The sequence below is a fragment of the Zalophus californianus genome, chromosome 4 (assembly GCF_009762305.2).
Source record: "Zalophus californianus isolate mZalCal1 chromosome 4, mZalCal1.pri.v2, whole genome shotgun sequence".
Classification (NCBI taxonomy): Eukaryota; Metazoa; Chordata; class Mammalia; order Carnivora; family Otariidae; genus Zalophus; species Zalophus californianus.
In genome coordinates this window covers 175,113,402-175,138,460 of record NC_045598.1, presented here as the reverse complement: position 1 = coordinate 175,138,460, position 25,059 = coordinate 175,113,402, and the positions used below count along the sequence as shown (strand labels likewise).

At 48.4% G+C, this 25,059-nt stretch overlaps 3 protein-coding genes across 20 annotated transcripts in view; 2 read left to right on the top strand and 1 right to left on the bottom strand.

Annotated features, from left to right (window-relative positions):
- Positions 1 to 6,634, top strand: part of MTSS1 (MTSS I-BAR domain containing 1) — a 159,344-nt gene extending 152,710 nt beyond the window's left edge. For 4 of the 11 annotated variants that reach the window (XM_027606139.2, XM_027606111.2, XM_027606129.2 and 1 more), the window contains 3 exons: positions 1,849 to 2,022; positions 2,578 to 2,740; positions 3,671 to 6,634. In XM_027606139.2, coding sequence (XP_027461940.1) covers positions 1,849 to 2,022; positions 2,578 to 2,740; positions 3,671 to 4,371 — 1,038 coding nt within the window. In that variant the 3' untranslated portion in view covers positions 4,372 to 6,634. Of the gene's footprint in view, positions 1 to 390; positions 586 to 1,848; positions 2,023 to 2,577; positions 2,741 to 3,670 lie in introns of all 11 variants that reach the window. The other 7 variants (XM_027606065.2, XM_027606059.2, XM_027606120.2 and 4 more) reach the window with 3 other exon arrangements.
- A 728-nt stretch (positions 6,635 to 7,362) lies between these two features.
- NDUFB9 (NADH:ubiquinone oxidoreductase subunit B9) lies at positions 7,363 to 14,346 on the bottom strand. The gene is made up of 4 exons (XM_027620480.2): positions 14,212 to 14,346; positions 11,491 to 11,683; positions 10,745 to 10,858; positions 7,363 to 7,593 (listed from the first exon to the last, which is right to left on the bottom strand). The coding sequence occupies exons 1-4, from the start codon at positions 14,310 to 14,312 to the stop codon at positions 7,462 to 7,464; spliced, it is 540 nt and encodes a 179-aa protein (XP_027476281.1). The 5' UTR covers positions 14,313 to 14,346; the 3' UTR covers positions 7,363 to 7,461.
- Positions 14,280 to 25,059, top strand: part of TATDN1 (TatD DNase domain containing 1) — a 45,280-nt gene continuing 34,500 nt past the window's right edge. For 4 of the 8 annotated variants that reach the window (XM_027620398.2, XM_027620437.2, XM_027620418.2 and 1 more), the window contains exons 1-2: positions 14,280 to 14,467; positions 24,260 to 24,325. In XM_027620398.2, coding sequence (XP_027476199.1) covers positions 14,311 to 14,467; positions 24,260 to 24,325 — 223 coding nt within the window. In that variant the 5' untranslated portion in view covers positions 14,280 to 14,310. Of the gene's footprint in view, positions 14,468 to 21,870; positions 21,972 to 24,259; positions 24,326 to 25,059 lie in introns of all 8 variants that reach the window. The other 4 variants (XM_027620459.1, XM_027620427.1, XM_027620443.1 and 1 more) reach the window with 2 other exon arrangements.

Below are 25,059 nucleotides of genomic sequence, written 5' to 3'. Positions count from 1 at the left end.
AGTTGACGCTTGACAATGTTTAAATTTGCATAATGAGATGAGCAGATCACGATCACCACCGTGAAACTCTGCTTCGTTGGCTAAATGATCAAAAACCATTGCGAACGCCACAAATGAAGGACACTGTCAGTTTCCACACTATTCCAGAATGTGGATAAGTTATGTCCTTGACCGAGCACTTACCTGGTGTCCCACGTGCACTCTGCCCCGTGGCCCTTTCCGCCCCACGGGTCATCCACGAGCAGCAGAGCCCTGCCGCTTGTTTGATGGATAAAGGCTCCGGTCCCCTCCTCCCTTGAATGTCAATGCCATCTTGTACCTCCACACTCATCCTGTTATATTAATTTTATTTTCCTTTCTCCCCCCCCCTTTTTTTTGTTTTGTTTCCAGTTGTCTAACGGGTTTTCTCACTGTAGTTTGCCAAGTGAATCCCATGTGGGGCCCATGGGGGCAAGCCTTTCCCTTCATTGCCTGCCTGCCTCCCGCCTGCTCCCTCGGGTCACCTCTGTCCACCTTCCAGACTTCGCTCATTGTCACACCATGGGGCCCGGCATGTTCCCGTCATCTCAGATCCCTAGCTGGAAGGTTTGTGTCTCTCCTCCCTCCCCTCCTCTCCCTCCGCCCCCTCTCATGGCTCTGTGCTCCCCCCATTCTGTCCCACGATCCCTCATCCTGACCCCCCTCACCCCTCCCTTCCACACTCTGCCTTCCTCCCCATAGAACCCCTCTCCCTAGGAAAGTTCCCACCGGGAAGAACCAAAAAGCAGCAGTTAGATCTGAGGGAGAAATTTCCACGTGGAGCTGAGATGGGAGAGGCTCCCCGTAGCGCACCTTCCCTAAGCCCGGGTAGCCGGTAGCGCCAGACGCGGCCGTGTGCAGTTCGGCGCTGCTGGGGGCCGCTGCGGGGTGTCAGTGTTAACAGGGGCTGGGAGCCACTGCCCTCCCCAGCCACGTGCCCCAGACTTCTCCCTCGAGTCCCTTATTGGGCCGTGGCAACAGAACCATAATGCAAACTGTGGGTTGGCTTACCATGCTTTATCTCAAAAGTAAATGCAGACTTTATTTTTTAGTCTCATTTGTTTACTCTCAAAATGTGTTTGCCTTAATACAAAAACAAAGTTTTAAAATGAGTTCCTAGCAAGTCCAATCCTATTCTGAGAGCTGGTGTCCCTGATTTGAATAGTAGGTGACCCCAGACTGTGGCATTTTGAGGTCTCGACTTAATCTCTCACAACTAGTGTGGACCCCTCGTGCTCCTCAGAAATCTGCTGACCCCAGAGGCCTTCCCTCCCTATGTGAGGGCCTCAGAGGGGCACATCCCGGGTGCCCTTTGGGGCCCAGTTTCCTGGAGGCGGAGGTTTCAGCCTCCGCGGGAGTGGCTGACTCCCGTTAGTGCCCCCTGGTGGCCACTTGGCTCAAGTGAAGCCATTTGGGCTGGAGGAGAGGGGGTCCCTTCAGACACCCGAAGGGAGGGCCTGGTCCCCGGGGCATGCGCTCGCCACTGGCTGGGGCCTTCAGACACCTTAGACAGTTGGTCAGCTGCAGGTGGCTACTAACTAAGAGTCACCCACAGGTACCTGCCTGGTTGGTGAGGGTTTTTCATCATTGGGCAGATGGGAGGAAAGGGGAGGTTCCCGGGGGTGGGGGGGGGGGGCCCGCCCCGCCAAAGGATTTTCCAGTCCCTTCTTTGAGAGCCGGGTGAGGACGCAGTAGAAGGGCCCGCTGGCCTGTCGTAGCCCGAGCTTCCCCAGAGGCCAGCTGCCTTCTGTGGGCAGCTGTCCGGAGGGTTCTACAGCCTTCCAGATGGCGGCGGAGGCCCGGGCGCTTGACGGCGTGCCTTCTGCTTAGGACTGGGCCAAGCCAGGACCTTACGATCAGCCTCTGGTGAACACCCTACAGCGCCGCAAAGAGAAGCGGGAGCCGGACCCCAGTGGAGGAGGGCCCACCGCCGCAGGTGGCGCGCCGGCAGCGGCTGACGAAGCTCAGAGACCGCGGAGCATGACCGTGTCAGCTGCCACCAGGGTGACGCTTTTTTTTTTTTTTAAAGATGTTATTTATCTGACAGAGAGCGAGAGAGGGAACACAAGCAGGGGGAGTGGGGGAGGGAGAAGCAGGCTTCCCGCGGAGCCGGAGCCCGATGCGGGGCTCGATCCCAGGACCCCGGGGTCATGACCTGAGCCGAAGGCAGACGCTTAACGACTGAGCCACCCAGGCGCCCCAGGGGTGACGCTTTTATTCTCTACGGCTGGTTGGACCCCTCTAGACCTGGCTGGTGGCCGTGTGCTGGCCAGCACCGGGGCCGAGTCAGCCCGGCATCTGGAGGGACCTGAGCCCCGTTCCCCCACTCCCTGTTCTATAGTGATTAGAGGGGCCCCCAGGGAAGAGCCTGGCACTGAAATCGGACTCAGAACTTTCTAGAGCCTGGGTAGGACCCACAGACGGGTGATTTTCACGGGAGCGGGTTAGGAGTAACACTGAGGCTCCCACTTGAAGTATGCGGAAAGGCTCTGGGGACATGGGACAGGGGATTCACGGCCCTGGTGGCTTGTCTGTGTGTGTGTCGCCTCCCCGCTGCAGCCTGGTGAGGAGATGGAGGCGTGCGAGGAACTGGCGCTGGCCCTGTCGCGGGGCCTGCAGCTGGACACCCAGAGGAGCAGCCGGGACTCGCTGCAGTGCTCCAGCGGCTACAGCACCCAGACCACCACCCCGTGCTGCTCGGAGGACACCATCCCCTCCCAAGGTACGAGGCAGCCCGGGCTTCCCAGCGGGGCTTCCCGAGCAGTGCCGGCTGAGAAGGGGCGGCCTCCCTCCTGGGGGGAGGCAGAAGGGCGGGGAGGCCGCGGAAGCGCAGTGACTGCGCCGGCGGCCTCCTCTTGGAGCGCGTTGGAGCGCTCTCTGTGGTGCTCGGGTCTCCCCGAGCCCGAAGCCCCGGGGTCGGAACCCATTCGCGCCCAGTCCTCCGTGAGCCCTGCCTCCCTCGGCGCCGCGCGCGCCAGCCAGATGGCAGCCCAGGGGCCAGAGGAGATGGGGCGGGCGGTGACCAATCCGACTTGCGGCCCGTCGCTCCAAGCCTCTCAGACTGCGTGGGTCTCCGGAGGGCCGTTTTGCTGTCCAGGGGGCAGCGGGCGGTGCGTGGAGTCCTCCGGGGCGACACCCGCTCTGAGCCCCACCGCCCTCGGGCCCCCGGCTGCCGGGACGAAGCGCGCGCGCCTCGCGCTGCAGCCCGGCTCTGCGCGTGTTTTCGGGGGCTCAGGGCCCGGAGCTCCGATCTCTCTCCTGCCTTTGCCCGACGCGTGACTGAGGGGGGCGGTGAGAGTCCGGCTGAGGCTGGCTCCTCGCGTCCGCTTCTGGACCGGCGGCGGTGTGGCGTTCCTCCTCTCTTCCCGCGCGCCCCGCTTATTCCTCCGGGAGACGCTGGGAGGCGGCGAGCCCGCTGCCGGCGTCCGCTGCCGTCCTGGGGCCCAGGGCTACAGCGGGGAACCGAACGAAGACCCGCCCTGCGGGGACTGCTCAGCCGTCTAGGGCTTCTCAGGATGGTGCAGAGATTGGGGGAGGCTGGGGATGAGGTGGCGGGTAAAGCACCTTGCCTCTTGGGCGTCTTGTTCCTCCGACACCAAAGAACCGAAAAGCAGAGCTGCTGCGGAGAGTGCTAATCAAATCTTATCATCAGTTTCAGATTATGATTATTTCTCTGTAAGTGGCGACCAGGAGGCGGATCAGCAGGAGTTTGACAAATCCTCCACCATCCCGAGAAACAGCGACATCAGCCAGTCCTACCGACGGATGTTCCAGGCCAAGCGCCCAGCCTCAACGGCTGGCCTCCCCACCACCCTCGGACCTGCTATGGTCACCCCGGGGGTTGCAACCATCCGACGGACCCCTTCCACCAAGCCTTCTGTCCGCCGGGGGACCATCGGAGCCGGCCCCATCCCCATCAAGACCCCCGTGATCCCCGTCAAGACCCCAACCGTCCCAGACCTCCCCGGGGTGTTGCCCGCGCCCCCGGACGGGCCAGAGGAGAGGGGTGAGCACAGCCCCGAGTCGCCGTCTGTGGGCGAGGGCCCCCAGGGTGTCACCAGCATGCCCTCCTCCATGTGGAGCGGCCAAGCCTCCGTCAACCCTCCTCTCCCAGGCCCGAAGCCAAGTATCCCCGAGGAGCACAGACAGGCGATTCCAGAGAGCGAGGCCGAAGACCAGGAGAGGGATCCCCCAAGTGCCAGTGCTTCCCCAGGCCAGATCCCGGAGAGCGACGCTGCAGAGCTGAGCCCGAGAGATACTCCGCAAGGGGAAGACATGCTGAATGCCATCCGAAGGGGCGTGAAACTGAAGAAGACCACGACGAACGACCGCTCAGCCCCTCGCTTCTCGTAGGCTCGCTAGGCTCCCAAGAAACGCTGCCAGTGGGGGAGGGAACTGTTTAATTCATAAAACCTAATTTGTCTCGATCCATTCCAATCTATAATCAGACAAAAGATTTTGTAGGCAACTCAGAATACAGCTCTTTTGAAAGTACTCGACACCTTTAGATAAGAATTAAAAGCAACATATGTAACTGACATAACTTTGATCTTTTAATTTGTAAATATTGACCGTTTTCTTTCTGCACATTTTAATCTTAGTTTCCCTTTTGATTTTTCTGAAGGTGCCAAATTCCATTTAACTTTTTTACAAGTCTTTGTAAAATTTTAAATGCATAATAGGTGGGGGGGTGGTCGGGGCAAGGGGAAACACAAAGTAGTTAATTTCAGAAAAAAGGGTAACTCTACTTAGCCTTTTCTTTTCTCTCTCCTTTTTTTCCTGCAAGCTTTTGTAGATGCATTGTAGTAGTCTGGCTTAGAAGCAAATTCAAGTTATTTTAATGTACAAACAAAATGGATCAAGGGTTAAAATCTTCATTTACTTGTAGTATGCTCTGGCTGAGAAAAGCAGGAGTAACAGTTGAGCAATATTCAGAGTGAAGTAAATCCGGAAATGGTAGACTGTTGGGATTGGGGGGGAGGGCCGTGGGAGGGGCACACAGTCAACATAGCCGATCCTGTTAACATTTAAGAGTAGCCTCGTAGGTTGAATTTCTAGTAGCTTCATGGTAAATGCATCCGAATAAGCCATACTGGATTGCAGTGTTTGTTTCTGTAGGGTGTTTAAGGACTTCCTTTGTCCCACGATTCCTCTTGACCGCACACAGCACCCACCTCCAGTCCCGTGCATGCTGCCGCCACCAGGTACACCCAGAGCGCCCCCCCCCGCCCCCCTTCAGTTACTCGTCTCTCGTACCCACGTTCACTGAATCCAAATACATCCAAAAAGGGTAAGGCAGTTTTAAAAATGTGAAAACATTTTAAAATGATAGCAGGGAATTCTTAGATATAGCCAATGCCTTTTACTTAACCGTGCCCAGCAGGCTGGGCACGTTGAAAAGCCCAAATATTTTGAACAAACTCGAGCGGATTTAACAAGGGTAACCAGCTTGGAATCTAGCAACTTGCCAATGTGTTTACCGACCTGGGGGCTTGTTTTTCTTCTCTTCTTTTAAATAAGTGGCAGTTAATTGGCATCGTACCAAACATTGAAGAGCGGAGGATTGATTTATTATCACTGGGAATCTGACCACTATACTGTCCTTTTTTTTTGGTATTCTAGGTAATGTTTTTTGGAATGGACTTATGTCTTTTCTTTTTTAAGTGAAAGTTAAATTTGTTCTAATGCCCATTCCCTAAAGCCAACAGAGATTTGTAGATTTAAAGGGATCTTGTTTGGAGAAGACATGTTCAAAAAGACCAAGCAAGCCCCTTAGCACTCGGGTCAGTTTCTCTTGAAGAAACCGGAGCTTGGTGGGTCCCGCAGACCCTGCAGGTTTCTGTTGGCTCTAATCTTCAATTACATAATCTTATGCTTTAATACCTAACTGCATTGGGTGTGAGAGTAACGTACCTGTACAGTCACTGTTCTATATATTAACATTTAACACTGCTGTGATTGCTCAAGGGCATTTTATGTTACGGCTTTAAAGCAAAGGCATGATTATTAGAAACTATTTAAGCTTTTTTTTCTTTGAAAAACAAGCTCCTTCTACAGAGTATAAGGAACAGTAGTGCCTGTGGTTTAGCCCACCAATCTTGATGACTAAAAGTAGCTGATGCATTGTGCATATGATGCTTGAGATGGTTTTTGCAAAAGCAGAAATCACTGCAAGGTAATTACGATAGATAAAAAGTGGTCTTTTAAACCTTGGAAATAAATGGATGTAACTGTACCTTGGTACAGCTTTTCACTTGTTTAGTTTTTAAACGTTAGTATAATCTGAATAAATTTAATATAAAATGTTGCCAAATTCAATGTAGAAAGAATGTGACAACACATCTTGGGTAGTTCTGTTTGTGTTTTTGCATATTGTAAAAGCAGTGTCACAGCTAAAAATAAAGAAATCGTTTCTAAAGGTAAATTATTGTGGTTTAGTTGCTAGTTTGTACTGAGAGTTGACCTCTCCCTGTGGTTTTTTTGTTCTAAACTTGTATAAATAACAACTGTGTAATGTGTCTCCCTTCTACCTTGTAACAATTGCTTCAGCCTACATTATAAATAAAGAACCACTAGAAAAAGTCCTGGATGTCAAGACTTATTAAAATTCAGTTGCAAGTCTCCATCAACTATTAGGAGATGCACTGAGACTCCGACTGGGCTTACTTAGGAAACCGAAGAGAACATTACTTCTGGGATGGCCCTGGGTCCTAAGAACACTAGCAGCCTCCACTCGTCAACTGTCTGAACGTAATTCTGGTGAGTTATCACCAACTAAAAGCCAATGGGTTTGGTTGATGGTTTTAAAAATGGCTCTACCTTTTAAAGACGCTTCTTCCAACACTTAAGAGTCCCGCTCTCCCCTGCCTGGGAGTCCGCAGACCATCCAAGCTACGGCAGAGAGGCAGAGCTGGAAAACCGTCCCGGGGAAGCTTCACCCCAGCCCCCAAAGCTCCGCTCTCGAGCGAAGCCCGTGAACTCCAGGCCGATTCGTTGAGTAGGTGCTGCTTAGAGTTAACCTTTTCATCACACTAAGATGTCATTCCTGGCATCTTTACAAAACCAAAGAGGTTTTCTCAAGTCCTCAGGATTTGCATACCTTCTCTTGACTTCATATTCCTCCCAGTCACTGAGCCTTCAAATAGGGTTTGTTCAACTAAAATCCTCAGAGTAAATCTTGTATCTGGTTCTCCTGTTTTCCCTGATAACACGTGCTAGCAATAGGACTCCCTGGGGCAGAGGACACTCGGCCACACTTCCCGTACTTCCCCGCGCAAGTGGGAAGAGACGGCGGGGGCACAGGCGCTTGGCGTCGTGCAGACCCTCGGAAGAACACAGCAGTCATACCGTGTTGAGTTACTTTTATTAGGGCAAGTGTGTCTACGTACTGTAAACTATTTCACTTGCAAGCGCGACTGGCTGGTGGGGTGTTTCCCTCTCCCTCTACATGGGCCGCTCCCGGGGCCTGGTCACAACGTTCCACCACAGCGGGGGCAGATCACCTTCCTTCCGGGCCGGGGGCAGAGCTTCAGTGCTGGGACCACCAACTGGGGTTTCCTCCTGCAGCTGCTTAACCTGGAAAGGGGGAAGGGAGGAACCATTAGAGTCGAACTGACTGGAAAATCTGCTGCGGGGTTTTTTAGGTATACCTGCGTTATGTTTATACCCACAGTTTAACTCAGAAAAACAATTCTCCTTAAAGGTTTTCCCATTCTTAAAACAGCAAGGCTGAGAAACCCTCCCACCCCATCTCTTACACTGCAAAACTGTGACCATTCCCAGTCCCATTCCCTTTGTTATGATCCCCTGCCTGTACCCCCTAAGAAAATATTTTTATGTCTCAGCTAAGTGCTCTCCAAAAGCACCGTTAGGAAACCTTAATTCGTATGTATTAGAGATGTTCATTTTAAAGCCCCCCCACCCCCCAACAGCAACCAGGACAAGAAATCCCATGAAATCCCATGTGAAGATGTGCTCTGTGCTGCCTGATCCCGCCCACCCACCGCAGGTTCCAGTGATCTTCAGGACTATCACTGTCCCCAGAGAAGAGGACACGTAAGGGACCCCCTCCCCAGATAATGGTTTTCGAAAGCTTCCTCCAGAAAACTCAATTCTGGATCGTGGGTGACCCGAGTCTCCAGCGTGTGTGCTGTTTAATGACGGCAGTGAGACGAACGAGGGAAGGAAGGGGTTCGTGGAGAGGAGGGGGTCATCCGGCACCAACCGAAGAGCAAACCTGCTGCTCTCCACGGACAAACACACCTCCTGTTTCCAAATGAGGAGACATTTCTTAGCAAGCACTGCCCTCCTTGGTCACAATGACCCTCCTTTCACTCCACCTGGGCCAACAACTTCTGCGGTCAACATCTTGGACCTTATCACCAGAACATGTAACATAGAAGTCATGAATCAGGGGCGCCTGGGTGGCTCTGTCGGTGAAGTGTCTGGCTCTTGGTTTTGGCTCAGGTCGTGATCTCAGGGTCCTGGGATCAAGCCCCATATGGGGCTCTGCCCTGAGCAGGGAGCCTGCTCGAGGATTCTCTCCCTCTGCCCCTCCCCCAGCTCGAGTGCGCGCTCTCTAAATCTTAAAAAAACAAACGTGACTCAAATCTCCCACTCTCTAACCACCGAAGCCCTCTCCAGCTCATGTGCTTAAATGTCCCCTTGAAAATGCTTTTTGAAACGCAGAAATTGCCAGTTCACAGATTCTCCGACCCAATTTGTCCTTCTCTGCATCAGCCTCCTGACTCCGTGCCTGCTTTAGCTGCTTCCATCCCATCATGACGATCACTCCCTTTTGAATAACCTCTAGTCTCTTGACACTCTCCACTGGACACACCACACCACCCACCTCCCAGACTGCACCCAGGCAGCTGGTATTGCTAGAAAGAAAAACCTGCTGCAACAAACCAATGTCACAACACATTAATTATTCCCAACTTCAAATGGGCCTTCGCCACTACCTGGCAATCCTATTATTATTCCCAGCGAGCTCATCCTCTGCCGTGACTCCCACATCTTCTCCACGTTCTCCAAAACACGCTGCGCCCACCTCATGCCTTTTCCCTCTTTGCTAAAACAGAGAAGCTGTCACCTAGAACTCTCATTTTCCCATCGTCCAAGCTTCTAGCCCGGACGTGCGTACGTGCACCGGCCGTGTAATTCTAGTGGAGGAAGAACCCGTTCTCCGTTCAGAGGCCCTCACACAGGCGTGCGACCCCGTCGCTCTTCTCCAGAGCTTTCCCCCTTGACCTCTTCCCCCACTGCTTCAACACTGTCCATTCCTTCCTCGCCCCGAATCTTCTCTCAGCACACACGCATCATTTCTTATCTTAAAAAGAAAATAATGCCTTGGCCTCCAGTTACTGTTCCAGCGAAACTTCTCAAGAATTCCCCGCCCCCCGTCTTCTCTCTCTTACATTCTGCTCACTCTTACCCTCCAGAAGAGGCTCTCCAAGGTCACGGATGCCCTTCCTACAGCCACAGTCCGTGGGCATTATTTCCGGTCCTCACTCTAGTCCACCTTTTAGCAACTTTCAGCAAAGATGACCACCCCTGACCGGCTGTTCCTGAAACCCTTTCTCGTGGCTTGGACTCGCCGTCACCCCTCTCCCCTTGGGGGGTGCTTTGCTGCCTCCTTCCCTCACCTCCACAAGTGGGAGCGCCTGTGACTTTTCTGCTCTCTCTCTCCTCTCTCTTAAGGATCTCCTTCATTTCCACAGCTTTTAAAACAATGGATAACTCACAAATTTGTTTCGAGCTCAAATCTCTCCTCTGAGTTCCAGGTGCCTACACCCAAAGTCGCCTATTGACATCTCACTTGGGTGTCTCACAGCATTCTCAAATTTAACAAATTTAAAACCAAACACTTACTTGTCCCCCGACACCTGTTTTATCTTTCTTTTTTTTTTTTTTATTTATCTGAGAGAGAGAGACAGAAAGAGAGAGAGAGAACATGCAGGGGCAGGGGCAGAGAAGCAGACTCCGCACTGAGCGTGGAGCCGGACATGGGGCTCCATCTCACAACTCTGAGATCACGACCTGAGCAGAAATCGCGAGTCAGATGTTTAACAGACTGGTGCCTGTTTTTTCCTCTTCTTCATCTTCATGAACCATCACGACTCCAGGTGTTAACGTGGATCTCATTCTCGATTCCTCCCTGTCCCTCATGCCTCCCCCACACCCAGTCAGCCTTCATATCCCGCCAAATGATACCCTGAATTGATTTCTTTCCCTCTTCACTGCAGCCCCCCACCCCGTGCTGGCTGCCATAATCTTCTGACCAAACTGCAACAACCCCAAATTGGTCTCTCCACTTCTCCTCTTGCCCTCTCCAATATACTCTTCACACTACAGTGAAGTTGAGCTTTTAAAAATGTACATCAGACCCACGAATGAAAAATGTCCAAGACGCTGGCGGAGAGGAAAGTTCAGGGACCGGAGGGTACGGAAGATGGTCAGGCGGAGGACTGAGGAGAAGGAGGGGAGAAGCAAAACCAAGGAGCAGAAAACCCAAAGAGACCAGCGACACCCTGTCACCCATTTGCAAGAAGCCTGTAAAGGTCACGTTTACATTTAGAAATGCAAGTATATCTGAGAGGCAAGGGGCCGCAGTAACTGTCATAACTGGACTCTGGACTTCTGCACCTGGGGAACAGAACCTGAGCCCCTTCCAGGCGCGGACCATGTGGGCCAAGCTGTGAAGCGAAAGGCAGGGAAAACTCACCTCCCGCTCCCAGCTTTCCATCCGCAGCTTCTTCCACTGCTCTCTCTTGGCAAAGTAATCAGGATACATCGCCTTCTCGGAGGGATGCCAGTCATCTAAGCACCACTCGGGCACCTGTCGGGAGGGGAAATCACTGCCATCAGCCCACAGGAGGTGCGGGCATGCCGCCTGCAGGGCCTGCTCAGGAGGCAGAAGGCAAAAATGACAGCGTATTTTTATAACCACTGCAAGCATCAGATGTTTCAGGCGCTGCACAACGACCAGCGGAAGGTGAGCTCACACCGACACAAAGAACAGCTCAGAGTCAGAGCCAAGGGCTGAGAAACCTCAAGGTCAGTTCAGAGACAGCTGGCACCGATCCTCCCTGATCTGCATTCTCTAATTACGCAGAGCAGCTTGACGCGGCGCGGGACTGTTACCTGTAATTGCTCCAAAATACTAAGCACCAGTCCGAACTGGTTAACTTTAAGATCCCAAAATGAGTTATATACCAAGTAATTTAGCACACTGCTTTGCCAAAAAGATACTGCCAGCCCTTGGCGCTGAATTCAGAAAGACAAAGCAACAAGAATGTCACCTGGGACAGGGAAAATGGACACCTGCAAATAGAAAAGTATTTACCACTGGCAGGAAAGAACTTTGCCTAGCTGCCCCTAAGGGGACAAGCGGATTTGGGGCTGAGGTTTCGGACGGGAGAAAGAAGGTCTGCCTCTCCGAAGGCAGTCACCACTGCAGTGCTCACCTACCTTGTAACACTCATATCTCTCATAGGAGGTCCCTCCCGGAGACTCAGGGAAGATGTATGGCTGAGGATGCTGATTGTGCCAGAATTCTTCCTCCGCCGCCCTCAGCAGTTGGGTGGCCTTCACCATGTCCTTCTCATTCTTATGTTCTTCAAACCGGGCTCTCATCAAACAAGCAAAGTACCGGTATTTGTCCCTTTAACCAAAATCGTTTTGGAGATTAGAAACGTTATCCACTCAGCTGAGCAGATTACTGTCTGACAAGAGGCTGCACTTCTACTAACGTCCTCTGAATGTGTAGCGCAACTACCTGGAAGCACCCCAGACCCTGCCAATGAAGCAGCCACATCAATATGACTGCCTCCTCAGCAGTCCCCCACACGGCGGCAGCAGCAAAAAAAAAAAATACTGTATTAAACACAACCTAACCACTTTCCTCCCTCTCTCCTCCAAAAAAGGAATGCTGATTCAAACACACACACAAAAAGATAATTTGCAAGAGAGAAAAACTAGAGCCTCTGTCAGATCATTCAATACTCATTGAATGACAACTTACTGAGATTCCTCCTACCTTGTGCTAGGCACTGTGCTAAATTCTGGAGATACAAAGGTGAGTGGGAAGGGAGGTGTTACCCAGTGGAAACGGTATTGCTTGAATCACACAGATCTGGGTTTGAATCCTAATTCTGACACTAACTCCACGACTGTAGGCAAGTTCAGGTCAGGTTCTAAAAGAAACGGAAGGCAGAGATCATTTGGCTTCGACAATAATCCAAGCCACAGATGAGAGGGGCCTGAAGCAGGCACCTGTGATGGTAGGAGACAGGAGAGAAACGTTTACATTACAGAATTGAGAGTGTCTGCTAAAATCAGATCGTTTCAGACTAAATCTTAGTTTACTAGCTGTGTAATCTGGGTCAATTAATGTCTTTAGGCCATGGGTTCCTCTACAAAAGTGTTAGTAACAATATCTAGATCTTCAAAGTATCCTAAAGATTTGAGGACTTAAAACATTATCAACACACTTCAGACAGATGCCTGGTACCTCCTCTGCTCAATGTCAGTTACAATATTATTACACTGTGGAGAGAATTTACAAGTATCAGTGTCCAAATACACACTGCACACAAGCACATGTGTCACTGGCATCGGAATGAGTACGGAGTACTTAAGAACGACTCTAAGACTTAAAGCTGAGTGACTGAATTACTAATCAATGCTATTAGCTGAGACGGAATTTAGGAAGAAAATCAAAATGAGGTAAAGAGTTTGGTTTTAAGGCATTAAGACAAGCTGAGTTTCAGAGAACTGTAGGTTTTCTAACAAATAAATGGAAAACAGCTCTAGAGACAAGTGAGCCTAGGTGGTAACTCAAGTCCCAGCATTAGATGAGGCTGTCCAAAGCATATACACCACCACCAAGGACCTGGGATGGAACCATGGAGAATAGCACGAGGAACAAATGGATGAAGAAAAGTCCTGGGAGAGGACGTCAGTGAGACTTAAAAACCACTGAGTCAGTGTTATCATACGAGTTGCTTTCAACTTCTCCTCCAGGACTATGGATTTTAATATTCCCAGATGCAGTTCAGTGTTATCTGAATTCTTGACAGCTCAGCTTCCTTCATCTTTATAAGATTGGTCATTCTCTTATCTATTTGTTTACATGTCCATCTTCCCCATTAATCCGTGAGCTCCTATAGCTGAGAAAGAGGACTTACTGGTTTTTTTTATTCAGTAGCCAGCATAGAACCTGAGTTGCAAATTTTGTCAGATGACCGAATGAGGAAAAATCAGGGAAGAAACTAACAACGTTACAATGAACCTGGCCATCTTTCTGTCTAGCAAAGAGAAGTAGGTCAATGACTTTCCAAGAATCACAAATACGCAATGTGGGCTTTAAGGATATCCTCCACAACTTTTCCAGACCTACTTAGTTTCCCATCGTTTAGAGGTTTCTCCCAGAAGCCCTGCTCCTGGGACTAGGCTTTCGGACTCCTATGAGGCAGTGGAGGCCCAGGATCCACACACATGCACTGCCTTCAGGTAACGAAAATCTATGTGTTTTAAGACTCTGTCCTAAGACTACTCTCAGATGGAGAGAAGAGAACGACGTGGCTGGTAAAGAATTATGTGGATGTGAAAATAGTGGAAAGGGCTGAAGCTAAAAAGAGGAAAGTTGACTGGAGAAGTGGGAGACTGGTGATGCCCTGGGGTTAGCACCGGAGTTTTAATCCTGGCCCGGCCACTCACCAGCTCTAGGACCTTGACAAGTTACTCTCCATGCCCATTTTCTTACTTGTAAATTAAGGCTAAATAATCCCTAACTCCTGGAGTTGTTATGGGGACTACAGAAAACAATGCACATATTCCTGCTGCTAATATTAGCAACAAGAAGGTCAGGAAGAAAGCTCTTATACAGTGAGCGCTGCACGCACAACTAAGAGTTTTAGGCACTTTCCTTTATTTCATTTAATCGTCAGGCAACCCTCTGCGCTGGTCCTGCGTCGCTCTTCCTGAACAGAAAACTGAGGCCTGGGCCAGATAAGCAACTCTTCAAGGTCTCGCAGCTAGAAGCGACGACGCGTGGATTTGAACCCGGGTCTATGGCCACCTTCCCACTTCGTCCCCCATGTCCTTGAGCCGCTCGGTCCCTCAAGGCCACTCAGCCTCTGTGAGGATCCCCGGGGTCACCTCCCCGAGCCCCAGCTCTCCCTCTCCCACCTGTGGACGCAATACGACTCCAGGTGGCGCAGCGCCCGCTTATAAAGCCGCAACACCTTCTGCTGGTGGGTCAGGTAGGCACCGGGCCCGCAGAACGCCATGACGACCCGCTTCCTCCAGCGGCCGCGGGGGTTCCCGGGAAGCCGGAGGCTGGGCCTAGGGGCGGGGCAGCCGGAAGGGCGGGGCGACAGCGACTACTTCCGCTTCCGCCGGGGAGGAAACCGTGCTGCTAACATGAGTCGCTTCAAGTTCGTGGGTAAGCGTCTTCTCGGTTCTTGGGCTTTTCGGACCACCCACGGGCGTCGCTTACCGCAGCCAGGGGCCCAGGACTTGAGCTCTCTGGCTTTCTGAAGGTCGAGAGAGCACTCAGTGGAAGAGGGCGCGGGGAGGCTTCTGGGTGCCGTTAATATTCTGCTTCTCGGCCTGGGTGCTGGTATCACACATCTGTGAAAATTAACGAGCTGTACAATGATGTATGCTCTTTTCAGCGTATGTGTCGTATTCAGTAAAAAGAAAAAAAGGAAGCAAAAGTAGGCCAAAAAAAGAGGCCACTCACCATATTCCCCTCCATCCCATGTGCACCTCCCGCCCCTTCCCCTCTCGGTGTCGGACCCGTTGACTCACTAATTCGTGCGTTCATAGCACAGTTATTGAGCGCTCCTGGGGGGCCAGGCACCGGCTAGGAACACAGGGCGCAAAGACCCGGCCCCTGATCTGCTGGCATCACCATCTGGTGCAGGAACTGGAGGACACAAATAGTGGGGAGAAAAACAAGTTCTATTACTTGGCAAGAACAATAATCTGTTCACCATCAGTAGAACAAGAGGGGGTAAGATGCGACAGGAACCAAAGGGATAAGAATATTTACTACCAGGCACATGGGAAAAGCTGGAGAGCTAGGATTGGAAGGGTAACTTGGGACTCAAAGGTCTGGCTGAGTTTACTTTTACTGTGTGTAGAGTGGAGCTTCGCTGAAGGCTTTCAGCCTTTCTTCATCAAGTAAATCATGCAGTGCCAGTTATGTACCAGGAACCTGGGGGCTGTGTGTTACAACAGTGTGATTCTTGTCTTTGTGGTGTTTCCAGCTACTTGAAGGTGGGAAAGGGCAATGACCACCACATCTCTGCTTTAATAAGGCGGTCCTGATAGTTACTGTAAGTTCTGTGGGGGAGGGGGAGAGATGGGGAAACATTTCCGAGCTTGAACTAGGGAAGTGGAAAAGGGAGAGAGAGAAGAGATGTACATATGCAGCATTTGGCAGCTGTGTTTATGGAAGTAAGGGAGCGTGAACAGTCAGATAGATGACTCAGAGTTGGGATAAATACCTAAATATGAAATGGAAGGATGATCAGTTTGGCAATGGGTAGGAGATGTAGCGAGATCCATGTGGATTAGGTTAAGTTTGAGAGTCTTACAGGACATCCAGCTGGAAACATTTGCTGGGCAATTGGAAATGTAGCCTTAGATCTGAGAGTTATTTTAAGCGATATTTTTTCCACAGACTTTGTGCTAACTTTTTGGAACTATGAAAGATACGAGTGGTGCAGTTATTTTTCAGACTAGAGAGAGATGTACAAAGCAAGTGCAGGGGAGAATGTTTTCAGTGCCACAAAAGAAGTTTAAAAATGCTGTGGGAGAGCCAGGGGTTGGGGTTGGGGTGTAGTCCTCAGTAGTTGTAGGTGTGGTGTCTGTCTGCTTCTCTTCTCCAATCTGTGATATAATTAGTGGGGGAGATGGGCTAAGGGCCATGAGAGATTCCCCAAGGAAAAGACAACTTATTATTTGTGATATAAAACGAAATCCCTGCCTCCAGTCATGTCTCCTTAAATGCATCGTACATACAGCTTTCAGTGTGGTCTGTGTAAAAACCAACTACAGTTTTCTTCTGCTTCCAATCCTTCAGTTACTGTCCCAGGATAGCTGAAGTACCTTGACACAGCATACAAAACCGATCCGTGCTCTGGTCCTGCCCTCTGTTCCAGCCTCATCCCTTTTATCTTTGACAAACACTTGGACATGCTGTTTCTTGCCTTGGACAAGGTTTTAGAGTGGCAGTTCGGGACCATAATGTCACTTTTGCCCCTAATATCTCACTGACTACCTTCTTGCTTGGTTGATTTTTACTTGCAAGAGCAGACTTCCTAACTCTACCCTTTGATGCATTATTTTATAATTAAATATTTATGTGTCTTTCCCACTAGACCACACACTCTTAAGGCAAATACTCCGTAGTGTTTGTTTCCCAGGGACTTAGTACAGTGATGGTCAATGGAAGTATGAATGAATGGGTAAAACAATATACGTAGTTTTAGTACCATGGTGATAAGAAAATTGATAAAGGAATTTGAACCTTTTGGTAAGATGAGTTCGGAAAGACTTCTTGAAGGTGCGTTTATTTTGAATACATTTTTTTTCCTACTCTCTTGAGATAGCCGGTGTTAAACTTTTTAAGTCTATCCTTCCCTAGTTGTTTAATAGATTTATGCGTAGAAGGAAGCATATTCCAGGGGTGGTGGGGTGGCGGCAGTGATGGGTAACTAACTCTTGATGCATTTACATTTCTTTGGATGTTTTGTGTTTATCTTTGAAATAATATAGTGCCCTTTTTAAATTAAGATACTTTATCCCCTAAGTCTTCCGAAGTAAAATTGAAACTCCATGAAATCTCGAAGTGTTACATACTCTGTGGAACACCCATAATTTTGTTTGTTTTTTAGAGGATTGATTTATTTTAGAGCCCGAGAGTATGCGTGCTCAAGTAGGGGGAGGGGCAAACGGAGAGGGAGAGAGAATCCTCAAGCAGACTCCCTGCTGAGTGCGGAGCCCCAAGTGGGGCTCGATCCCAGGACCCTGAGATCATGACCTGAACCCAAACCAAGAGTTGGAAGCTTAACTGACTGGGCCACCAGGGGTCCCGGAACACCCCTAGTTTGAGAAGCGCGGCTTTAGATGATTCCTAGTTTAGCAGTCCCCGCCCCCCTCCATGAGCCGATGAGAGAGCAGCTGACAGTATTTAGTAGCATAACTATCCCTTCGGGCCATCCAGCTTTTCCGTACCTAGGATTAATCTGTAGTTGTCTTTTTTCAACAGGATTCTGATCCTGCCCTGTGGCCCTAGAAGCAAGCCAGTTGGGGCTTTTGGCCACCTTTTTTGTATAAATTCCATTTCTCTAGGGATTGGATCGTATTTCCTATGTCTTCGATTCCCTTAAGCAACCCAGTCATTCATTCACTTTAAAGTATTTACTGTGAAAGTATTTACTGAGTCTCTACTGTGTGCCATCCCGTGTGCTAAATGCTAGGAAGCAGTGGTGGTCAGAAACTAGGTCACATCTCGTGGTGGAGACCGCCGCATGAATGCACTAAAGGCTTTACCACAGTTACAGAGATGAGGGCACTGAAGAAAGGGAGCATGGTCCTCTGGGTATTTGTGAGGAACAAAACAGTCTGGCAGGTCAGAAAAGGTTTCCTTGAGGAAGTGACACTTGGACTGAGCTCTGAAAAATTGAGTTCAGTAGGCCAAGAAAGGCAGAGGGTTCCAAACAGAACAGCCTGTGCAAACATCCTGTGGCAAGAGGATACATGGTCCTTTTGAGGAACTGAAAAAATGACCAGTGGGTCTGGAACAGAGAGAAATGGGGAAGGGGCTGAGAGGGTGGGAGGATGGTATAGAATGAGCTAAAGAGATTAGCAGAGCCAAGGTCCTACCCTGTTAGGACCTTGATTCTCATCCTAATAGTGAGAAGTCCAGTTAAGAGTGTCACGATCTGATTTATGAATGAAAGAAACCATGGGTCGGGTGGAGAGCAGAACAGAAGGGGAGTCAAAGTGGCGTTTGGGCCAGAGTTGGCCGACTGGAGTCTTATGGTAGGGGGGAGGCGGAAAGAAGTGCACGGGTTTGATAGACTGGGAGGTAAAATCCACCTACTTGGTAAGTACACCTTGAGAGAGAAGCTGATGTTATAGATTGCCTTCGTCCATTTGGGCTGTTAGAAGAGAATATTGCAGATGGAGTGACTTATAAATAAGAAATGTATTTCTCGCAGTTCTGGAGGCTGGGAAGTCCATGGTCAGGGCACTAGCATGTTTGCGTTCTGGTGAGTACCCCCTCCCTGGTTTCTAGCTGCTGCCTTCTCATTGTGTCCTCATGTGATGGAACGGGCAAGGGGCCTCTCTAGAGCCTCTTTTATAAGGTGGTCGTGTCCAAAACAGTATCCAATCCAGAGCCACATATTTGGATGCCCTTAAGTTTTGTATCTAGTACAGAGGTTGGCCAACTTTTCCCTTAAGGGCCGTATAGTATGTATTTTTTATTTTGTGGACCATATGATCACTACCACAAATACTCTGATCTTGTCACTCAAAAGCAGGCATAGACACTATATAAACAGATGGGTGTGGCTGTGTTCCAGTAAAACTTTTTGGACACCGAAACTTGAGTTTCTTATAATTTTTAGGTTTCACAAAATCCTATTATTGTTTTGATTCCCCCCCCCCCCCCCGCCCCCAGCTATTTAAAAATGTAAAACCATTTTTACTCAGGGGCAAAGAAAGATAGGGGTTGGTCTGCCAGCAACAGCTTGCCAACCCCTTGATCTAGCACATTTCTTTCCTCGTGGCATTGTCTCGGAGAAGCACTTGGCTGGTGGCCCCACAGAAGTCTTTTGAATTTGTCTGATTGCTGTGTGCTGGTGTTTAGCTTTTCCTCTAATTTCCTGTATTTCCTGTAAAGTTGAAGTTGAAGTTCTGTCTGAAGGCTAAGCAAATCCGAAGCAATTTTAAACGCCCTGTTTACTGTCCATTTGTATCCCTAGATCATAGGTGACAGTGATAGGACGTGTTTCACTGAGCCCAGTGAGGCATCAGTTTGGAGATGTGGTTTTGTTTTGGTTGCAAGCAGTTTTCCACTCTTGTTTTGAGAAATCTCATTAATACCAGAAGTAGTTTTTAACAGTAAAGCAGTTAACTGCTTTTAAAGCCAGCCAGTTAAAAAAAACGGAAAAGAAACATCACTGATCCTTACAAGATGATGACGTGCCACTAAATGTATGACTCCCTCCATTTCCCCCATCAGAAGTAGTCATTTCCTACCTTTTTCCTATCATGCTCTCATCCCATCTGTCTTAGTTTTTCAAGCTATTTCAAGCTAGAAATTGATTCTCATATACTATTTACTTTTTTTGAGTTTGTTGACAACACATCCTTGTGATAGGAACTTTTTTTTAAGATTTTATTTGAACACTACATCAAAAACTAATGATGTATGATGATGAACACAACATAAAAAAATAAAATTTAAAAAATATAAAAAAATTTTATTTGAGCGAGCCCTCTTGAGTTGGCAGAGGGCCAGAGGGGGAGAGAGAGGGAAAGAGAGAATCTTAAGCCGACTTTGCACTGAGCACAGAACCTGACAGGCTCAGTCTCACCACCCTGAGATCATGACCTGAGCCAAAACCAAGAGTCAGATGCTTTACCTGACTGAGCCACCCAGGTGCCCCTGTGATAGGAACTTTTTAATTGAAAAGATAGTATCCCTTATACTAAATTAGGACATTCTGAACAATTTAAATGAGTAGGATTTTGAGTGGCTTTATTTTCGTAGCTGCATCATGAGTTAGGTATAAAAAGATGGACTCACTTTGGCTACTGAATAATGAATTGAGAGTGTTAACCACTGAAGGTGGTATGGCAGGGTAGCTAATGTTGACTAAAATTCCATGTGTTACTGGCATGTTACAGAACGTATACTGTGCTCAGTAATAATAGTAAGTAGATTTTATAAGGCTTTTAATTTGCAAAGTGCTTTCACATTCATTTTCCAGTTTGAGCCACATTTCATCCGGGAAGGAGAAATGTTGTGCCCTATTAGTGGGGAAACAGGCCCAGAAGGCCCAGTGATTTGCCCAACATCATTGTTTATTCGTCATAATGCCAGGAATTCTGACTCCTGAACCCATTCTTTTTCCATAACTGCAGTTCCTCCATTTCATTGCATTTCTTGGAACTTGCTCACAAATTTACACTTTTTGGTGATCGTGTTCAACTTTTCTTTGACCCCCTCCATATACTGACCTCTTGATTATCTTAACCACCCTGCAGGTGTTTGCTGGTGGCTAGGTAGATGGGGAGTGGGAGGCCCAGAGGCCAGCCAGTATAGGGGAGGAGAAACGTAAGTGACTCAGCGTCCAGAAGAAGAGCGTATTTGCCTCTATAGAGGAGGAGAAGCTTCCTCCTACCCTGTTAGGTTCTGTGGCTGGTGGAAGAATTAAACTGACATAAGACATTAACAGGAGAAAAGCATGGACTTTTTTTTGGGTATCTGGGAGTCTTCAGAAGGAAAATGAAGCCCCAAAGAAGCCATTAGGCCCAAAAGCATAAATGGCAATGTGATAAAAGGGCTTAAACTGTCTTGAGTTGTGGGACCATGACGAGGAAATGTATGGGGAAACTAACGGGAGATGATGAGGGTTATTTGGGTCTGTTTGTACACATTCATTTTGACTCTGACTCCCAGGCTGGTGATAACAGTATTACAGTGATAACCATATTCTTCTGTTCTTGATATAGGGAGGGGGTCTCTCTCATGGGAATTTTATGACCTCCTTTTCATTACAAAGTGGGGAGACCAGAGAGCCTTGCCTACATCTGCTCTTTTCTCCAGTGCATTCAGCTCAAAATAACTGAGATGCCAAAGTGGCATATTTTGGGGTGGTATGTTCTGACCCCCTTTACCAGACCTGACTAACGGAAAGCATTCCATTCAAGGTAGAAAACAGCTCTAATAACTGGCTAAGGAATACACTTCAAGCAAACCATATGTCAGAAAGAAAAGGGCCAAGGGCTGTAAGTCAGGAGAGATTTCTTGCAGCAGAGGGAAGAAATTGGTGGCTGAGCCAGGGTAGGATATCCTAAAGCCCAAGGCTCACCTGGGTCCAAAGCTGAATACAGGTTTTTGAACTACACTGTGACTTAGGGCCTGAAGGACTGACCCACATCTAGAAGTGGGTTCTAAGAGGCAGTGTATCACCTTGAATTGGCTTCAGCCATATCTGCCTCAGCATAAAGTGCTGAAGAACGATTCAGCATCCAGTCCAGTGAGGGTTGAGACAAGGACATGGGAAGGCTTCAGAAACTGAGCCCCCAAGTTAATCTTCAGTTTGCCTTTTTAAAATTATTGTTTTTTAAAGATTTTATTTTATTTGTTTTAGAGAGTGAGTGCAAGCCGGGGCTGGGCAGCAGGGAGGGAGAGGGACAGGGACAAGCAGACTCCGTAATGAGTGTGGAGCCTGATGCGGGCCTGATTGCAGGCCCCTGAGACCACGACCTGAACCAAAATCAAAAGTTGGACACCTGGGGTACCTGGGTGGCTCAGTCGGTTAAGCGTCAGCCTTCAGCTCAGGTCATGCTCTCGGGGTCCTAAGATTGAGGCCCAAGTCGGGCTCCCTGCTCAGCGGGAGTCTGCTTCTCCCTCTCCCTCTGCCCCTCCTCCCACTCATGCACGTTCGCTTGCTCTCTTAAATATATGAATCAAATCTTAAAAGAAGTTGGATGCTTAACTGACTGAGCCACCCAGGCACCCCTCCGTTGCTTTTAAAGTAACATAAAGTTTACTTGCTAAATTTGCTTTTGTTTCCTTTGTTTTTCACTGTTTTCTAGTAAAAAGATGGCTTTGGAAAAATACTAATCTCTTTGCTGCACAAAGGGGAAATGAGTAGAAGACATACAGACCAAGTCTGTGCTCCTAACCATCGTCCATGGTGGGTGATTATAGATGGAGCTCTGTGAAGGATTCTTCGAGGCAGAAAAGCCTCTCCTCTCTTCCCTGGGCTCCCTTTCTCAGTCTGCCCCCTGCCCTATCTAGTTTCCTTTCCTTGACTGAAAAAAAAAAAAATGCTGAATTCTTGTGATTTGGGCCATTCCATTGAACGCCTATATTATATTTACTGTGGTCAGTGTTTGTGTGTTAATAATCCTTTAAAGGGTACCGGTGTGAATTCATCTCCTGCCCTCTATTGACATATATACTGTTGCTGAAATATCTTTCAAGTTTTCTGCATTGTGCCCTTCTTTTGCTTGTTCCAAATGTCTGGACTACTCTCTCCACCATCCCTTATTAGATCATCCAAACTCCCATCCATCACCTCAAGTCTGTCTTCATGTGGAAGCAGCATAGCTTACTGAGGGCCAGAAATCAGGGTGAAAACATTACCAAGAGGAAGCTGAAAGTAAGCAGAAGTAATGTAAGGGTCTGTAGGAAGGCACGTGCCCCCAACCATTATGAACTTGGAGCATGAACTCCTGGTGCTAAATGCTAAAGAGTGTATTTTAAATAAGGAAGGTATTATTATTTTTTAAAAAGATTTTATTTGAGAGCGAGCGAGCAAGAGCACAAGTCGGGGGAGAGGCGGAGGGAGCAGGAGAAGCAGACTCCCTGCTGAGCAGGAAGCCCAATGTGGGGCTCTATCCCAGGACCCCCGGATCTCGACCAGAGCCGATGGCAGACGCCCAACTGGCTGAGCCTCCCAGGTGCCCCATAAGGAAGGTATTATTATTGCCCGGGGCCAGTACGGTCTGACTTCACATCCTGTTATTCTCCCTGTACTCTGCAGCAGGACTTATCAAGAAATGGCCCTTGATGTTGGGGGTCAGATAATCCCTTCTTGCGGGAAGTTATCCTGTTCGTTATAAAGTATTTAGCAGCATCCATGGCCTCAAGCCTGGATGCCAGTAACTCTCTCCTCAGTTGTGCCAACTAGAAATGAACATGGACATTGCTAAATGCTGTCCAAGGAGGGAGGTTAGGAGGAGAGAGGGGCTGCAGAATTGCTCTCCATTGAGGACCACTGCTCTGTAGGCACAATGAATTTCTTCTCGTCTTCTAGATAGAGTTGGTGCCCGCACGCATCCATAGTTGTAGAACGCCCTTTCCGTTTGTCATCTTGTAAGCTTTAGCTTTGTTCAAGATCCAGCTCTGCTGGGAGGCTTTTCTTGTCACGTTTGCCAAAACTGTTAATGCCCCTTCTTTGTGCTCCCAAACACATAATAATTATAGACTTAGCATGTATAGAGCTCCTACTACGGGGCAACCATTATGTTAGGTTTTAGGAATATAGCAATAAAGAAAAACATTCTTGCCTTGTGTTGCTTAGTCTAACATATCACCAAGTATATTTGTAGTTCCCATAGAGACCATGAATTCCTGGAGGGCAGGGACCAAGTGTTGGGTCTTATTCCCTTCTGTATCCCCTAACTCCTTACATAGTAAGGACACAGGCTTGGTCTTCAGAGTATTTAGTGAATAAAGAAATTCATTCTGCTCTCTGCATCTCTCCTTACATTACCCCAATTCAGGTTCTCCTCATTGTAAATATGAGCTCTTGCCTGTTTCCAAGTGAAATCTGTGGACTCCATTTGCCCCCCCCTTCAAATCCTACCTTCTGCAAAGACGCCAGAATGAGATGTCCAGAAGACAAAACCTCAGCGCCTCTGCTTAAAAGCCATCTGTGCTTCTGGTTGCATCTGGTGTTTCAAAGACCAATGTCTGTAACATAGCTGAGTCTGGACTTTTCTGGCCACTCCCTTCCCTACATTTCTCTCCAGCAGCCGAACAGCCTATAGATCGCCACAGTCACTGCTGTTCCACACCCCAGACGCACTGCTCCCGCTTCCTCTGTCTGCAATTTCCCCTCGTCCTCTGGGTAACTCTAACTTACCCTTTAAGATTCAGTTCAGGGATCCATTCTTTCTGGAAACTTCTGGGCCATCTACCAGACTAGGTTGGGTGTTTCTCATCTGTGTCCCACAGTGCCAGTGTCTACTTAGAATTATTTCTTAACTGTTAATGGGTCTGCCTTTCCAATTCTGCGGTGAGTTTCTTGCAAGCTAGAATTCTGTCTTACTCCTCTTTGTGTCCCAGGTGTCTAGCTCAGTAACTGACAAGTGGTAGGCACTTAGATTTTGTTTGAATGAAAAATTTCATAACAGGAACTTTTATTTAACATAGAAATTTAAAATAGCTCTTAATACTTATTTTTGCTTTCCACAGATATTGGTATCAACTTGACAGATCCTATGTTCAGAGGAATTTATAGGGGAGTTCAGAAGCATCAAGGTAAATGTTTCTTTTATTAAGATAAATAGTTTCTCTATGAAGACAAGTTTTCTGCCTCAAGGAGATCATGAGAAGCATAATCACTTTACAATTGAAATATTAAAAGGATTTATTATGCATCTTGGATGCATATAGTTTAAAACTGTAGGGCGCCTGGGTGGCTCAGTTGGTTAAGCGACTGCCTTCGGCTCAGGTCATGATCCTGGAGTCGTGGGATCGAGTCCCGCATCGGGCTCCCTGCTCAGCGGGGAGTCTGCTTCTCCCTCTGACCCTCTTCCCTCTCGTGCTCTCTTTCTCTCATTCTCTCTCTCTCAAACAAATAAAATCTTAAAAAAATAAAACTGTAAACCAAGTGAAATGTACATAAGCTACATGGGTAAATCACAACCATGAGCATTTATAAAGCACCTGTAATAACAGTGTTACCAAAGCCTCCTTATCTGAGGAAGTTTATAATTTCGAATATAGAAATGTGTAAAAGCCATACACATAAAAGCCAAACAATGGTTGATGTTTAATTAGTCTTTTAAGCAATTGAACATGACGGCACATAATTTAAAAATCACATGCAGTTGAACATCAAAATCACATGCAGTTGAACATCACTGCAATACCTAGACTTTTGGAAATGTTTTCAGCTGAGTGACAAAGTGGTAATGTGGTTAAGGAGTGGGTGCCCTGCTCTCCAGCTTCCCTGTCTTGCCTTACCCCCTTTCTTCCAAGTCCTGCTAGAG

Excerpts from the sequence above, each read along its gene's own strand:
- NDUFB9 (XM_027620480.2), bottom strand. The coding sequence starts at position 14,312 with ATGGCGTTCTGCGGGCCCGGTGCCTACCTGACCCACCAGCAGAAGGTG. Across the intron at positions 11,684-14,211 it reads GAGTCGTATTGCGTCCACAG|GGACAAATACCGGTACTTTG; the intron begins GTGGGAGAGGGA and ends TTTTGGTTAAAG. Across the intron at positions 10,859-11,490 it reads AGAGATATGAGTGTTACAAG|GTGCCCGAGTGGTGCTTAGA; the intron begins GTAGGTGAGCAC and ends CCCTCCCGACAG.